General features: G+C 40.1%; 2 protein-coding genes across 2 annotated transcripts; both read right to left on the bottom strand.

Annotated features, from left to right (window-relative positions):
• Positions 1-6,358: 6,358 nt before the first annotated feature.
• On the bottom strand, positions 6,359-7,517 carry LOC101098084 (olfactory receptor 52B4-like). Its single transcript, XM_003992821.2, has one exon. The coding sequence runs from the start codon at positions 7,325-7,327 to the stop codon at positions 6,359-6,361; it is 969 nt and encodes a 322-aa protein (XP_003992870.2). The 5' UTR covers positions 7,328-7,517.
• A 5,264-nt stretch (positions 7,518-12,781) lies between these two features.
• On the bottom strand, positions 12,782-13,372 carry LOC101088186 (RNA polymerase II subunit A C-terminal domain phosphatase SSU72-like). Its single transcript, XM_045038166.1, has one exon. It carries the CDS (start codon positions 13,370-13,372, stop codon positions 12,782-12,784), a length of 591 nt encoding a protein of 196 aa, XP_044894101.1.
• Between the last annotated feature and the right edge of the window lie 5,160 nt (positions 13,373-18,532).

Here is an 18,532-nt window from a genome sequence, read left to right as displayed (position 1 = left end):
CTTCAGCTCAGGTTATGATCTCACAGTTCATGGGTTCGAGCCTGTGGCAGACTATATGCTGACAACTCAGAGCGTGGAGCTTTCTTCAGATTCTGTGTCTCCCTCTCTCTCTGCCCCACCCTGGCGCCTGCTCTCTCTCGTGCTCTCTCTCTCTCTCTCTCTCTCTCAAAATTAAATAAACATTTAAAAAAAGAAGATTTAGAGAAATCAGTGACTCATTAAAAAGGATCGTCAGAATCAGAGGGGTCCCAGAAGATGAAGAGAGAGAAAAAGGGATAGAAGGGTTATGTGAGCAAATCACAGTGGAAAACTTTCCTAACCTGGGTAAAGACACATACATCAAAATCCAGGAAGCACAGAAGACTCCCATTAGATGCAACAAAACCCGACCATCGACAAGGCATATCATAGTCAAATTCACAAAATACTCAGGTAAGGAAAGAATCATGAAAGCAGCAAGGGAAAAAAAGTCCTTAAGCTACAAGGGAAGACAGATGAGGTTTGCAGCAGAAGTTTCCACAGAAACTTGGCAAGCCAGAAAGGAGTGGCAGGATATATTCAATGTGCTGAATCAGAAACATATGCAGCCAAGAATTCTGTATCCAGCAAGGCTGTCATTCAAAATAGAAGGAGAGATAAAACGTTTCCCAGACAAACAAAAATTAATGGAGTTTGTGACCACTAAACCAGCCCTGCAAGAAATTTTAATGGGGACTCTCTGAGGGGAGAAAAGATGAAAAAAATACATACATACATACATACATACATACATACATACATACCAAAAGCAACAAAGACTAGAAATAACCAGAGAACACCACCAGAAACTCCAACTATACAAGCATCATAATGGCAATAAATTCATATCTTTCAGTACTCACTCTAAACCTCAATGGACTCAATGCTCCAATCAAAAGACATAGGGTAACAAAATGGATAAGAAAACAAGATCCATCTATATGCTGTTTACAAGAGACCCACTTTAGACCTAAAGACACCTTCAGGTTGAAAGTAAGGGGCTGTAGAACCATCTATCATGCTAATGGTCAACAAAAGAAAGCCAGAGTAGCCATACTTATATCAGACAATCTAGACTTTAAAATAAAGATTGTAACAAGAGATGAAGAGAGGCATTATATTATAATTAAGGGGGTTATCCACCAAGACCTAACAATTGTAAACATTTATGCACCAAATGTGAGAGCACCCAAATATATAAATCAATTAATCACAAATATAAGGAAACTCATTGATAATAACACCATAATAGTAGGGGACTTCAACACCCCACTTACAACAATGGACAGGTCATCTAAACAGAAAATCGACAAGGAAACAATGGCTATATATATATATATATATATATATATATATATATATTCAGAACATCTCATCCTAAAGCAGTGGAATATATACATTCTTCTCCAGTGCACATGGAACGTTCTCCAAAATAGACCACATACTGGACACAAATCAGCCCTCAACAAGTACAAAAAGATCAAGATCATACCATGCATATTTTCAGACCACAACGCTATGAAACTCAAAATCAAACGCAAGAAAACATTTGGAAAGGTAACAAATAGTTGGAGACTGAAGAACATCCTACTAAAGAATGAATGGGTCAACCAAGAAGTTAAAGAGGAAGTTAAAAAGTACATGGAAGCCGATGAAAATGATAACACCACAACCCAAAACCTCTGGGATGCAACAAAGCAGTCATAAGAGGAAAGTATATAGCAATCCAGTCCTTCCTAAAGAAGGAAGAAAGGTCTCAGATACACAACCTAACCTTACACCTTAAAGAGCTGGAAAAAGAACAGCAAATAAAACCCAACACCAGCAGAAGACAGGAAATAATAAAGACTAGAGCAGAAATTAATGTTAGCGAAACCAAAAAAACAGTAGAACAAATCAATTAAACCAGAAGTTGGTTGGAGCATTAAGGAATCTACCCCTGAAATCATTGTTGCACTCTATGCTAACTTTGACGTAAATTTAAAAATAATAAAATAAAATAACAAAGAAGAAATAAAGAAAAGGAAAGGAAAGGAAAGGAAAGGAAAGGAAAGGAAAGGAAAGAAAAGAAAAGAAAAGAAAAGAAAAGAAAAGAAAAGAAAAGAAAAGAAAAGAAAAGAAAAGAAAAGAAAAGAAAAGAAAGAAAAGGAATGGGAAGACAAAGGGTTTGGGCTGGGGGCAGGAAATGTGGTGATGTGACTAAAAGCTGTCTGGGGCAGGGATACAGGAAGTGGCAGAATATAAGGGTTTTTTTAGTAAGTTTGTACAGATCCATTTCAGCATGGATTCCCAGTCTCTGGGGATGAGAATGTTCTTCCCTTTCTGGAACAGAAAGGGCACTTTTCTCAAGGGAAATTATATAGCTACTTTTTAGGTAGGAAGGGGTAATTCAGAGAATTCTTGTTGTATCTTCTGTTTCTTGAGCACCTTAAGCTCAAAATAATTAGTATTCCACAGTGGTATATGTTGGGATGGCATGTTTTGAACTCCTTATTGTAGTGGCCAAGGGCAGGCTGCTCCAAAATGCACCACTTTGGCACATTGATGATTTTAAGTAAAATTTACTTGAGAACAGCCAATGCAAAAGAACACGCTGACATCACCACCACCACCCCTTGCTTCCAGGAAATAATAAATCAATCTTCCATGTGAAAGATACCCTCCCTGTACCAGAGGGTAAAGAGACATCCTTATCACTAGAGGTGGGAATTTGAGCTGAGAAGTCTATATAAACAACCCTTGTTACATTTTACTAATTAACCTCCCCAGCCCAAGTTCTGTTTCAAATTCCTTCCAAATTGAAGCTCCCAAAGTTTTCTTTGTCCTGTTAACTCCTCACAAATATATTGTCTCTTTGTTTAAAAGTATAAAAACTACCTGCCTTAGTTATTTACTGAGGTCTCAATTTCATTACTTGGCCTCTGTACACATATGATAAAACTTCAGATTTTTTTCCTGTTAATCTATCTCTTGTCAATTTAATTCTTAGTCCAGTTGAAAGACCTTGACTGGCAGACCTACAATATTGAAGGCTTTCCTGCTCTCCTCCTTCCTATCTCTTCAGGAATGTCTCTTGCCCCTCCTCTTCCATACACTGCTTTCCTCACCTTGCCACTATTCAGATTGGCCACTTCCTATTGTCAAGCACTTGACCTGGCTAATTCTAGGTACTTGTCCACATTCAGCACAGGAATATGCAGGAAGAGTTCTCTCTCTCACAGTTGGGAGACTCGCACTTCTCACAGAAGTGACTGTCCTATCCTATCCCACAGTGCTTTCTACATTATTTATCACATTGTGTTTTAATCCCTTAATTTTTGTCAACTCTAGTTTATGGACTCCCTAAGAAAGGGGACTGTGATACTAATTATCTCCAGGCCTTAGCTTAGTCCTGGTAATTTATAGTGGGCATAATTTAATGTTTGTTGAGTTATTCCTTTATTTACAAACTTTTGTTTGTTTAAGGTGTGTTTATTGAACAATATATACCTAAATATGTTTTAATCCTAAGAGTGTTCTTATATAAATGACTTGGATCCATTTATACACGTAACTCATTCAATAGCTTACAGTGGTGGTAGTGCCTAGTATTTTTTTTTTTTTAAGCAAGTTGGAGTGGGAAGGAGATGGGATGACATTTGGCTTTTGTGAGGAGCATTCAGGCTGCACTATGGAATCGAAGACCCAGAGTAAGTGAAGGGAAAATACACACGGGAAACAACTTCTTTTTTCTTTTTTTTAGAGAGAGAGAGAGAGAAAAAGTGTGAGTGGGAGATAGGGACAGAGGGGGAGAGAGAAAGAATCTCAAGCAGGCTCCACATTCAGTGCAGAGCCTGATGCAGCACTTGGTCCCACAACCCTGGGATCATGACCTGAACCAAAATTCAAGAGTTGGATGCTCAACCAACTGAGCCACCCAGGCATCCTGGGAAATAACTTCTTAAAGCAAACATTTACTTGCTGCTACTCAGGATGGCAATCTCAGCATGAGTTCACATCCATGTCTGTGCTTGTCAGGCATTTGTGTTTCATACAAAGAGGGTTTGAGGAGTTGTTTTGACTCCATCTCTGTGGAATGTCTTTCCAGTACACCATTACATCCATCATTTCAAAAATAATGGTCTCATCTTGGGCTCATGCAATGGCTCCTGTGTCTAGCACAGACTTTATTCTACCTTCCAAAATAACATGCTGCTATAAATGTAACTGGTAAAAACACATGTTGTGGTTCCACTATTCAAGTGTTGGCTGTAATAGGCCTGCTCTCTAGAGCATCACAGGGTCCCCCCATTTCCTCTGGCCAAGAGTCAATGTCATATCAGTAGGATTATCCCTGGTCAAGAGTAGGATGACAATTTCCAGTGTCTGTGACCAGTGTTCTACAAACAATTTCTTTTCCCTTTTTAGGGATTAATACTTACCAATGGCCCTTTCACAACTTACTGATGTAGGTCATGAACAAGTTAAGTGATGGTATCTTATAGACTGCTATAGTTAATATTCCACCTTTTCCTTTTTTAATGTTTATTTATTTATTTTTGAGTGAGAGGGAGAGCACAAGTGAGGGAAGGGCAGAGAGAGAGAGGCAGACACAGAATCTGAAGCAGGCTCCAGGCTCTGAGCTGTCAGCCCAGAGCCTGACACAGGGCTTAAACCCATGAGCAGTGAGATCATGACCTGAGCCAAAGTTGGACACTTACCCCACTGAGCCATCTAGGAGTCCCAATATTCCACCTTTTCCAAACATACAACTACATATGTGTCTGTCTATATTTATGAGTATGTTTATATTTTTTTATTATTTTTACACAGATACATAAAGATACATACAGAAAAATATGGACAGATGCATACCAAATATTTAACAAATCTAACTGTTGTATTTGAGATGAGTTCTTTTTTCCTCCTTTATTAAAGTATAATTGAGAGGTAAAAATTTATATATTTAAGGTATACAATGTGATATTTTGACATATGTATACATTATGTGTGAATGATTGCCACAATCAAGCTAATTAACATATCATTCACCTTTCATAGCTGCAATTTGAGTGAGGGGGGTGAGAACACTTAAAGTCAAATCTCTTAACAAATACCAAATATGCAATAGGTTTTTTAAATTAATTAATTAATTTATTTATTTATTTATTTACTTATTTATTTATTTTGAGAAAGAGAGAGACAGAGAGAGAATCTCAAGCAGGCTCCATGCTGTCACCATAGAGGCCAATGTGGAACTCAAACTCACAAACCCATGAGATCATGACCTGCACTGAAATCAAGAGTCAGACACCTAACCAGGTGCCCCTATGCAATGAAGTATTAACTCTCATCACCATGCTGTCCATAAGATCTCCAGAAGTCTTTTGTCCTGCATAACTGAAACATTGGGCCGTTTGTATGTGATTGTCCAGGGATATCACAAGATGTCTCAGAGGACATGAATTCAGTGAGGAATAATTTAACAACTTCCAAGACCAAAGCAATACCCTCTTTTTATAGGGGCCAAGGGAGGGTGCCCCAAAATGTGCCACTTTGGCACATTAATTATTTTCAATAAAAACTACTTAAGAAACAGTCAATGCAAGGACACTCAGACCCTTATCTGTCCCCCTGAAAGTAGAAAACAAATCATCCATGTGAAAAATATCCTCCCAGTGCCAAGAAGTACAAAGACATCCTTATCACCAGAGAAAGGTATTTTAAATTTGAGAACACTGTAGAAACAAATCTTTGTTCTCCTTTTCTAATCTACTACCTCAGCCTTAGTTCTGCTTAGAATTCCCTACTAATTTAAGCTCCCAAATACCTGTTTTCTTTATACTGTCAATTCTTCACAGATGTATTGTCCCTTTGTCTAAAAAGTATAAAAACTACCTGCCTTTGTCATTTCTTTAGGTCTCAATTTCATTATTGGGCTTCTGTGCACACATAATAAAACTTACTTTTTTTCTTCTGTTAACTAACTCAAGTCAACTTAATTCTTACTCCAGCTGGAACACCTTCAAGGGCAGAGAAAGAATTTTTCCTTCCCAACAATTTCATCTATAACCAAAAATCAGACTAGTGACATAAGGATGCATGACTCTGGAAATTCATATGTCCAGCCACAGGCTCTGTTCAGGAGGTAGCCTGCTCAGTCAAACATGGCATGGCTCTCTCTGTTGCTTTGACAGAAGATGTTAAGTCCTCTCACCTCCCTGGTGAACCTGCCCCAGAAACAGAATTCACTAGGCTACTTCCTAGTAGTTCAGCTTGCCATTAGTGTTTCCACCCACTGCTTCCTCAGACCACATCATGGAGAACTAGAGGTGCTGAAAATACTGTTCCTCTTCCAAAGTCATTTCTGCTTTGGAAAAAATATGTGAACCACCTGCTCTCGGATTTGCTTGGTCTTAATCCCATAAATGATGGGATTCAGCATAGGTGGAACAAGAATGCAGACATTAGCCAATAATATGTGAATATGAGGTGGAATGTGGCGTCCAAACCGCTGAGTAAGGGTTGTGAAGATCGCAGGGCCATAAAAGAGGACAATGATGCAGACATGGGAGCCACATGTGTTGAGAGCTTTGTGGCGAGCATCTCGTGAAGGCATGTGGAAGACAGCATGGAGAATCAGCAGATATGAAACAAAAATTAACAGGACATCTAAGACCACTGTAGACACGATGACAAAAAGTCCATACCAGATGTTCACACTAATGTCATTACAAGCATATTTGGCCAAGCCAATGTGTTCACAATAGGTGTGTGGAATAATCTTATTTTGGCAGAAAGTCAATCTTTTCAAAAGAAATATTATGGGGAAGATCATACAAAAACTTCTCAGGAAGATGGTCACACCGATTTTCCCAATGAGTGCATGTGTAAGAATAGTGGTGTATCTCAGTGGGTAGCATATGGCAATGTAGCGGTCAAACGCCATCACCAGCAAGATCCCTGACTCAGAGATGAAAGTGCAGTGGATAATGAAGAACTGAGTGATGCATCGATCCAGGGAGATCTCCCCAGCATGGAACCAGAAGATGGCCAAGGCCTGAGGTACTGTGCACGTGGAGAGGACAATGTCTGCTCCGGCCAGCATGCAGAGGAAGAGGTACATGGGTTCGTGGAGGCTGTGCTTTGTGAGGATAATGCAGATGAGCAGGCTGTTCCCAAGCAGGGCAATGACATAGGAAATGAAGAAGGGGATGGAAATCCACACATGCTGGTCCTCTAGCCCAGGGATGCCCAGGAAGTGGAAGATTGTGTGGCTAATACCAGTGTGGTTTAAGGAAATCATACCTGTGGAGACTACCAGAGACATCACCTTTGATTCATTGACAGAAATGAAAATACAGATTTTCTTGTAATATTCCTTGTGAAGTCACAAGGAGCTTTTGGCATATCGCATACTCTTCATCTTCTCTGAACATGCAAACAATAAGAAACATAAAAAGTCAATAGGACATGTTCTCTACCTCAATAAGTAATAGTCTAATTGACATGTATATATCCCCAGCTAATCAAATAAAACATATTATTGTATTTTCCCCTCAATCAGAGGATTATGAATATACAAAGGAAATCATTATATGTATCTGAAAAGGCTGTAAATAAGGTGTTTCTTGAACTTGAACTTGACCTTTTGGTAGGTAGTTTAACATAAGGAAAAGAATGAAAAAGGAGGGAAACAAGAAAATGTGGGTATTCAAATCAAAACATAGCCTGTTCACTGAACAGTGTTTATTCAGCTCCAGGTAGCTTTGCATAGGGAATACTGAAGAAAGTAGGGTAGGTGTTTATACAGGCAGATTTGGCCTAATTGATGAAAATGAGATTTGATATCTCTCTGACTTCACCACATTCAGTTGGCTCACTTGTGACGAGAGTCAACAGACCTTTAAGAAGTAACATTGACAGAACCTGTGTGTACCTGAATGAGGCACTGCTCATGTTCACAACTTAAGAAACTAAGTTTAGAAATGATTGAATTTGGAAAATAAGGCATTATTGTTGGGAAAGGATGTCCATAATACTTGGAAGAATGAAAAGTGGAAATTTTATCAATTAGTTCTTAGTGTACATTCATTCATTCACTCAGTCATTTAGGAAGCAGTAACTATTTTTTAGACACCATATTACAAACTGGGGAAATAGAAAAAAATGGGAATTTGCCTGAGATCTGTGCTCATGGTTTCAGAGAAAATCAACTTCATAAGCAGATAGGTTGAAGAACTGGAGATAAATGTTAATCCCCCCTAGTGAAGGGGTAGTTTAAAATATCTAACTTAGTAGCTAAGGTATATCTTATGTTCATGAACATTATTTCTTCCACTCCAGTTACCCTCTTGGTGCCCCTGATTTTTCATTCTGGGGGGGAGAAAATCATCTCGAATTTCCACCCTTCAGGTGCTGGGAGAAAGTGTTTGCTATCAGAGTCACCAATCAAAGGAGTCCACTCAGCGGGCCTAGGTCAGGGCACTGTCTCCTATAGAGCATATGGCTGCTCTATGAGAAGGTTCTCTCTGGTGAGGGCAGCTGATCTCCTGCAGGAAAACCAGTGGGGTGGCATCAGAGGTATGTGAGGGCAGGTATGTACCCCACAGACCTGATTGTGAAAGGAAAGGAGAAAAATGGCAAGAAGGAAGAGGCCATGGAAGACATAAATCAACAAAGGCAGAGCTGGAGAGGGGGGAAGCCAATGATGGTCATGGATTTGGGGAAAGGGAGAAGCAGAAGACATTTTATTAATTGGAGCCAAAGAGAGAAGCCAGGTGGCTCAGAGGTTGAGAATTTGCCTGTTTGGTTTGCCTGTTTGGTTCATCCTAAATGTCCCACTGAATGCTGCTCTCCCATAGTTCCCTTCTCATACCTGCCTGAGGTGTCCTGGTCTACTTCCCATACCATGATTCGGGAAGCCCAGCAGAGATCCCAGTCATTCTCTGGGCTCTTGTCTTGTTTGCCAAGAAAGATTTGAAGTAAGTCTATCTCATTTCTGTTTTCTCATGTTTAGTCAATTCACTACAGCACTTGCCATATATTGATTACTTCTCTTTATTTAGCACCCTTCATTAACCTCACCTGCCCATATAGCTTCCCAGACCTCCTCTCCACGTCTGCTCTAACCAGACAGATTGGTGTTTCTGGTCTTTTACCATTCTTAGTGCATGAGAGTCCTGTCTCGTCTGGCCTGCTCGGAACATAACACCAGTCCAATCCTTATCTTGATCTTGGAATCTTCCCTTCCACACACACATCTAATTCACTCACCAGCTCTTTGGAGATGACATTCAGCTTGTTGAGGAGCTGGGCATGTGGGCTGTTTATATTCTTTCATGAGACCTCTTGAGGGAGGTAGTTACATCAGGACCCCAGGGACACAGCTGTCTCCATCACCCTTGCCCTCTTCCACATGGCCTGGATCCCAGATCCCTAAGTGCCATTCCCCCTCCCTAGCCTTCTCCTGACTATTTTCTCTCACACTCCTCCCACCTGCTTGGATCTCCATCCCACATTGAGTGTTCACACTTATGATGTTTCACTAAAAAAAGCTTTCCCAGCTAAACCAGCATTGCTACAGGCCTCTTTTAATCCCTTCACTGGCATTAAATATAATTAAATTAGGGTTGCCTGGGTGGCTTGTTGGTTAAGCGTCAACTTCAGCTCAGGTCATGATCTCACAGTTCATGGGTTTGTGCCCTGTGTCAGACTCTGTGCTGACAGCTCAGAAACTGGAGCCTGCTTCAGATTCTGTGTCTCCCTCTCTCTCACTCTCTTGCTGTCTCAAAAATAAACATTAAAAAATTTTAATGTAATTAAATTAATGGATAGTAAACTTATTTTCAATCTGCAATATGAATACATGCAATATGCAAAGATGACTTTCAATTTTTTTTTCATGTGAAGGATGATGTGGCAGTTATATTCATCCCAGGATTGGTCATGAGATTCATATTTTGTTTTTGTTTTAAGTTTATTTATCTTAAGAGAGAGAGTGGGTAACAGGCAGAGACAGACAGAGACAGAGAGAGAGAGAATCCCAGGCAGGCTACTCTCTATCAGCTCCGAGCCTGACTCAGGGCTCATATTCATGAACCATGAGGTCATAACCTGAACTGAAACCAAGAGTTGGAAGCTTAACCAATTGAGCCACCCAGGCACTCCGAGATTCAAAATCTGGAGTCACAATGAGTTTTCATTTTTCCTAAGGGTTCCTAAATGTCCGTGCACAATTTGTAGATCACCTATGATTCTTGACATTTGTGACCCATTTTTATTTCATTTGCCACCTAGTAATGCTTGGTCACCGAAAATCCACATTTATGATTGCTAGAAGAAAAAATTCTCCTGCTTTCTTTATATTCTTTTATAAGTAATTTTATTTGGTTTTGCTCATCCTGACTGTAGGGTGGGAACTTTTTTCAACTTGGAAATAACTTTATATTCTAACTGATTATAAAACCAATCTTGTACATTATTGTTTTTAATCATATAACAAATACAGGAAGAAGAAAATAATCCCACCTTCAGAAAAATGTGTCTTTTGATATAAATACATATAAGTATATTATCATAGCTAGTTAGTTCCCCATATTTCATGCTCTTCTAAAAACTTATTAGTGAAAGGAAGGAAAAATTCTTTTCTACCCTTCAAGGTGTACCAGTTGGACTAAGAACTAAGTGGACATTGATGCAGGATTGTTAAGCCCAATAGTCAAGCCCCGTGTCAGGCTCTGTGCTGACAGCTCAGAGCCTGGAGCTGCTTCAGGTTCTGTGTCTCCCTCTCTCTCTGCCCCTCCCCCCATTTCTCTCTCAAAAAATGAATAAACATTTAAAAAATCTAAAGAAAAAACCCTTATAATTAATATAGCACTCAAAATAAGCAAAAGGAAATTGTTTCTTTAACAAGTGATACATAGCCTATACTTCTAATTCTAACACACTACGTTTTGTTTGTGTGTTTAATGAAATCCAAAGGGCTCCTCATAATTTATGCCAGTGAAGAGACTTCCATGTTTACTTTCCTAGAGACCTCTAATTGTTTCATTCCATTCTATTTCCAGAGGCAACACTCTCAAATTTTGTAAGCGGTACACTTTAAAAGTAATATGTACAGATGGGATTAAGTTTCCTAATCTACTGTTAAATAACAAAAATTCAAACCACTACATTGTAAAGATCTAATTGGCTTTATTACTCAATTCATGAATTATGTAGCATCCCATGTACAGAGTAGAAGGAAGGTCCAAGGAGTTATACACATGCAAGGTTTTTATAGGAAGGACAATGAGGCAAAAAGTTATTAGCAAAATAAAAGAAACAACTGTTTCAGGCAAGGTCCCCTTCCCTTAGTGGGAATGGGAGGGAGTCTTATTTTTTTTTTCCAATATATGAAATTTATTGTCAAATTGGTTTCCATACAACACCCAGTGCTCATCCCAAAAGGTGCCCTCCTCAATACCCATCACCCACCCTCCCCTCCCTCCCACCCCCCATCAACCCTCAGTTTGTTCTCAGTTTTTTGGTTTTTTTTTTTAACGTTTATTTATTTTTGAGATGAGAGAGACAGAGCATGAACGGGGGAGGGTCAGAGAGAGGGAGACACAGAATCTGAAACAGGCTCCAGGCTCTGAGCTGTCAGCACAGAGCCCGACGCGGGGCTCGAACTCACAGACTGCGAGATCATGACCTGAGCTGAAGTCAGCCGCTTAACCAACTGAGCCACCCAGGCACCCCTTGTTCTCAGTTTTTAACAGTCTCTTATGCTTTGGTTCTCTCCCACTCTAACCTCTTTTTTTTTCTCCCCCTCCCCCATGGGTTTCTGTTAAGTTTCTCAGGATCCACATAAGAGTGAAACCATATGGTATCTGTCTTTCTCTGTATGGCTTATTTCACTTAGCATCACACTCTCCAGTTTGGGAGGGAGTCTTATTAGGTGAATGACCTCATCTTCCTTTGGGAGATGGAGAGGACCCACATAACAGATTATCCCATTCGTACTGAGTACAAAATTCCAGGCCGATTTATAAGTCTACTCCTGGAGAAATTGAAAATTTCAATTAAGTCTTGGTTTGCATTTCAGGGTGCAAGCAACACCACCTTGGGCCTGTGGCATTCTTTTTAACACCGCTGACCTTAAAATTGGGAGATCAATCTGAATTTTCTGGGTGAGCCCAGTGTAATTATAAGGGTCCTTAAATGTGAAAGAGGGAGGCAGAAATGATGTCATGTGAAATGATCCAACTTGACATGGCTGACTCTGAAGATGGTAGAAGGGGACCTTGAGCCAAGGAACATGGGTGGGTGGTTTCTAGAAGTTAGAAAAGGCAAGGAAATTAATTCTCCCCCAGAGCCTCCAGAAAGAAGGCTGGGGAAACAGTGATGGCCCAGACCATATTGTTTGTTTGCTGAATATCCTTCAACAAATCACTTGTCCAGCACTCCATTATAAACTTTGACTTGCTCATCTGCAAAACACAGGCCACGACAGCAACTTCCTCACAGATCCGCACTGGCGCTGAATTACTTCTTGTGCACCAAGTACCTAGAACATATGCCCAAGTTTGGACTGTTTCCATGACTATTACGCCTTGTCCCCGACTCCCAAAAAATGCTTTTTCTTGGTCATATCTCTTCCCCAGTGGTATATACCTAAAAATCATACAAACAGAAGTTCATGAAAAAGGAGTTGAAACCTATTCTCACAGAAAATACAGACGGATCCGAAACCCCACGCACAAGTTCTTAATGAGCAAGGGACCAAATCCAGCCATGACCGTCAGTAAAAGCAGACCGTGTGAAGAATGCTCTTTCCTGTTTTCTCCTCTGCTGCCTGCAGAAGCTGATCCAGACTGTCTTCCTTGTCGTCTGCCTGCTGGAAGCTCTGGCACAGCTCACAGATGAGGAACGCCCGGGAGGTGGCCTCCTCCAAGGTGTCCTCGATGTCCATGTCCACCACGTGCACAGCCCGGAAGGTCACCTGCTCCCTAGCACACAGCTCTTGCACCACTCGGTCGTATACCCTCTCCTCGCAGGTGAAAATGACTTCGAAGGAGTCGCTGCACTCCTGAAACCTTTCTGGGTGAGGCTTGATTCTCTCCTTCCTCTCCAAGATGCGCAGGATTCCGTTGCCGCGGTAGCATTCCAGGTCTTTCCTGGAGAGGTCGTCATACGTGTGCATGTACCTCGTGGAGAAATCGTACCTCATGGGATGCGGACGACAGCGTGTGGGTCCTGGGAGCCTCAACGGAGATATGGCTCCAAAAGAGCGCACGCTGAACCCTCTCTTCTGGAGGATACTGTGGGCTTCCATGCTCCTGTTCATGTTGATCATGCACCCCACAGCCACTCCGAGAGCTGACGGGGGCATGATGGCGGCCCCTGGGGGCTTCAGGGGCTGCCAGAACACTGTGGGTGTCCACCTGGTTTCGACTCTTCCAACCAGCACAGTGTTTGAGAATAGGCACTGGGCTTATGGTCCATCACCCCCACGGAGCGGGCGGAGACTTCTAGAACTTCCTGATGGAATTGGTTTCATCAGGTGCAGTGCCATCCGATCCTGAGACCCATAACCTCATCATGACAGCCATGTGCTCCTGGCATCAACTAAACCACTGGATCCCAAAAAGGATGTGACCACCCAGCACAGCCATGTGAAACCTTCAGTTTGCCCTGTTGGTTTACACGGTGAATGAGGGCTGAGGTTGACGGTGACCACATCAAGCAGGCTAACTGTAAGCATGTCACTGCTCTGCCATGAACTGGTCATGAATATGAGTGGAAAATCTGTTTTCAGATTTTGAAGGTACAACCAATTCAGTTCTACATATAAGTATCCTTGCACGTTAATGTGCATTTGGACTTTCTAGAAATGCCATTGTGTAAATCATAGGAGGATTGTACATCGTTTTGCCTAAAAACTCATCAAGTCGTTCACCAGTACAAACAAATCACATGCTGGACAACATCTCTGCTGATAGTCTAGTAGGAGTCACCACGTAGCATTTTCTGTATTTGATATTCTTAAAATAATGGTTTGCAAGTAAAATCAAGAACTGATGGAAGCTCTTCCAACTAGCAAAGTGCCCCAGAAGAGGAACAGGGTTTGTGTTCAGTTACCTTTAAGGAGTGGGTGGAGACAAACAGGATTCCTTGACTGACTGAATATGATCAGATGGAGTGCCATCTAATCATGCTAAGCATAACATGATCATTAGAACAGTTGGATGATTAAATCACTTGTGCTTCTAATTCTCTTGACAAGGGTGTTGCTAGAGGGAGCGCTTTTAAAATCTGGAGTTAGCCCTGTTGGTTCAGTTTTGTATTTAATTAGAGAGAAGGGATAGGATAAAGGAAGGAAGGAAAGAAACTTCTGGAGGAAATAGATATGTTCATGGCAAAGATTGTGGTGATGGTTTCTCAACGTATATTTATCTCCAAACCCATCAAGTTGTATACACTAAATATATACAGCTTTTTGTATATCATTCATACCTCAGTAAAATGTTTTTTAAAGGAAATCTTATTATAGCTATAAATGTCAACTAAGAGTATTGTATTGCGATGGCTTTTTGAGTCAGCACAAATCCAGCTAGTGAATTAAAGACATCTCAAAGACCTTACCAACATAGATCCCATGTTTCAAAAAGACCAATTTTATCAAACCATTTTTTTGCTTAAATTTTGTAATTCATATAAAAAGATAATACACAGGGGTGCCTGGGTGGCTCAGTCATTAAGCATCTGACTTCGGCTCAGGTCATGATCTCACAGTTGGGGAGTTCGAGTCCCACATCGGGTGAGCTTGAGCCCCGCTTTAGGTAAGCACGAGCCCCACTTCAGATAAAACATGAGCCCTGGATGAGCCCCACTTCTCCCTCTTTCTCTCTCTCTCTGCCCTTGCTCACTTGCACCCTCTCTCTCGAGAGAGAGACAGAACACACAGAAGAGGAAAGTAGATGGCAGTCACTAGGGGTTGGAAGAAATGGATATAAAATTTCAGTTATGCAAGATGATTAAGTTCTTTTTTAAATTTTTTAAATGTTTTTATATTTATTTTTGAGAGAGAGAGAGAGCGCATGCACAGGGCTCGAACTTGTGAACCGAGAGACCATGACCTGAGCCGAAGTCAGATACTTAACTGACTAAGCCACCCAGGTGCCCCAAAATGATTAAGTTCTAAAGATATTCTGTACAACATTGTGCCTATAATGAACAATACTGTATTGCACACATAAAATTTTAAGAGATAGATAGGTAAATAGATAGACAGATAGATACACAGATAATAGATAGAGATATAATCAACTCCTGGAGCACATCCCAGACCAATTAAATCAGAATCTCCAGGGTATGGAATGCATTGTGATTCTAATTTTATTTGCTAATTTTTGCCATTCCTCTGCCCATGTAGCCTTTACTTTTCAAAATTTATTTATCGCCAGAATTTAGTCCATACACATTTGATGTAAGGACTATTGTACTTCATTTCTTGAGTTTTATTTATTTTACATTTTTGTTTCTGCCCTTGATTTTTGTTATTTTTATGATTTTTATCAAGTTGTTATATACTCCAGTCCGCCCTTATTAATTTGGAAGTTCTATCTTGATTTTCCATTCCATTAAATGGTTACCTGCACTTTCCCTGCCCTTCCTAATTAGATCATATTTCCCTATTATTATTTGAAAAAAAGTTTTCTAAATCTCTTAATTCTTTTTCACTGACCCTATTCCTAACCCCCAGATTTTGCTGAGACATTAAGTTAATTCTAATTCAATGGTCTTAATCTAATTTATTTTGGAGATAGCACTTTTGATTTCTGAGTCCCTGTAACTTAGAATGGACTCTCCCTGAAGCCTCACCTTTTTCCATTAGACTTTATAATAAATTATTTAAATATTTAACTCAACCTTCACTGCCTCCGTTTTCTTGTTTTTCTTCCCATTCCTCCACTCCCATTTTGTTCTGGTTCACATATGTGTTACATATGTGTAACGGTTTTCTCTTGCTCCTTAGAATTAAAAATCTTTACCAGAGTATTCCTTTCTCATCAGCCTATTCCAGTACTTCTCAATCTTTCATTCTTTATCACCTACCTAATGAGTCTTTTTAGACATTTTTTTCCAAATTCCTCTTATGAGATTTTAATAGCACAGATAAATCACATATTGGCTTATGTACTGTATCTAGACTTTATACATAAAAAGAGTGAGATTTTTTTTTCCCACCACCACCACCACCACCAGCCCCCAAAATCATTTTCCCTTCCTTAGGGGTGATATCACCCCTGTTGAGGAAGTATGATCTAGCCTGAAACACCCTGAGCCTTTTATAACATCTCAAGAAATATTCTACTATTTCATTCTTTTTGATAGCTGAGTAATATTCCATTATATATATATATATATATATATATATATATATATATATATATATATATATATCTCACATCTTCTTTATCCATGCATCATCAGTCAATGGACATTTTAGTTCTTTCCATAATTTGGCTATTGTTGATAGTGCTGCCATAAACATTAGGGTGCATGTGCCCCTTTGGATCAGTATCTTTGTGTCCTTTAGATAAATACCTAATAGTGCAATACTGGATCATAGGGTAATTCTATTTTTAACTTTTTGAGGAACCTCCACGTGATTTTCCAGAGTGGCTGCACTAGTTTGCATTTTCACCAACAGTGTAAGAGGGTTCTCCTTTCTCTGCATACTTGCCAATATCTGTTGTTTCCTGAGTTGTTAATTTCAGCCATTCTTACTGGTGGTATCTCATTCTGGTTTTGATTTGTATTTCCCTGATGATGAATGATGTTGAGTGTCTTTTCATGCATCTTTTAGCCATTTGTACGTCTTCTTTGGAGAAATGTCTGTTCATGTCTTCTGCCCATTTCTTAACTAGATTATTTATTTTTGGGGTGTTGAGTTTGATAAATTCTTTATAGATTTTGGATACTAGTCATTTGCAATGACATGGATAGAACTAGAGTGTATTATGCCAAGCGAAATAAGTCAGTCAGAAAAAGAAAAATACCATATGATTTCACTCATATGTGGAATTTAAGAAACAAAACAGGGGAAGGGAATGAAAAATAAAATAAAAACAGAGAGGGAGGCAAATCATAAGAGACTCTCAACTATAGAGAACAAACTGAGGGTTAGTGGAGGGGATGTGGGGGAGGAATGGGCTAAATGGTTGATGGGCATTAAGGAGGGCACTTGTTGGGATGAGCACTGGGTGTTATATGTAAGTGATGAATCAGTAAATCCTACCCTGAAACCAATACTACACTATATGTTAACTAACCTGAATTTAAATAAAGTCTTGGAAATAAGAGAAAGAAAGAAAGAAAGAAAGAAAGAAAGAAAGAAAGAAAGAAAGAAAGAAAGAAGAAAAGGAAAGAAAAGAAAAGAAAATAGTCTACTAGTGTTTAGTTCATTATTGTCTCCCAATCATTGATGCCCCTTACTCCTTCTGGTATTCCAGTAACTTACAATTTGTTATTCTTGATTAATTTTTTATATTTTTTGCTGCTTGTTTTGAGATACAGCTCAAATCTAGCTTGTATCTCAGAAAATCCATCTCTTCCTTCAATTCATTCACTAAATTATTTATAAGAGAAATTATATTATGGACTCAGAAAATGTTTTTTGTCATCCTCCTCCTTCAATTTCTTTAATGGAATTTACCTTTTATCTGAGTTGTCTTCTTTCTCCCCTGGTACCTGTATGGCAGTGGGTGAATGTGCAGTTTGTTCTAAGGAACCATCTCTTGCTGCTGGGCCCACTGACAAAGGATTCGTATACCCAGCTCACTGAGGCTCAAGTCTGACTGTTCCTAGACCCCAAATGGGAGCAGACCCAGAGATGGTGGAAGGCAAAGTGGTCTCTACTCCCCACAAGGGTGATGGCAAAAAACAGAGTAAGCAGCAGCTCTCCTCTGATGCACCTGAAGAAAGCCTTCCAGTCCCCTGGTCTACATTATCCTCATGATTTCACCTTGGCTTTTTGGGTCCATGGAGAGTATAGTTTCAGGATACCAAAATCAATCTCTCCCATCTTCCTTCCTTGGATCTTAAGCCTAGGCACTAAGTTAATAGCATTCAGAAAGCACTCCCACACACCATCAGGCCTTCGTGTAACCAAGATTCCCTCCTGTGCTATCATTTTACAGCTCTCTTATAGTACATGGGACAGATATAACAATCTACTTATGCCAACCCTAAGTGAGTCCATCTCTAAGATACCAATACCGTCTGTTTCATTACAGGGTGGCTGAAAATTGAGGTTTACGTCCTTCTTACTGTGGTCTCACTGAGGAGGACCCAGCTGGGTGAGGGGAACAGGACCCAGGCTGAGGAATCCTGGGTAGGAGTAGAGCCACCAGATGCAGTGACAGCACCACAGGGTGCCTCCAATCAGCTGAGTAGACGCCAGTGGGTGCTTTGTCTTTAACCAGAAAGGGGAGTGAGAGGATGCATCCCCAGGACCAAGCTGCCAGTTCTCACCTTTCCCCTGCCA

Source organism: Felis catus, chromosome D1 (assembly GCF_018350175.1).
Source record: "Felis catus isolate Fca126 chromosome D1, F.catus_Fca126_mat1.0, whole genome shotgun sequence".
In the NCBI taxonomy this organism is placed as follows: Eukaryota; Metazoa; Chordata; class Mammalia; order Carnivora; family Felidae; genus Felis; species Felis catus.
Note: the sequence above shows the minus strand (reverse complement) of the source record. Positions and strands in the feature narration are given on the sequence as shown.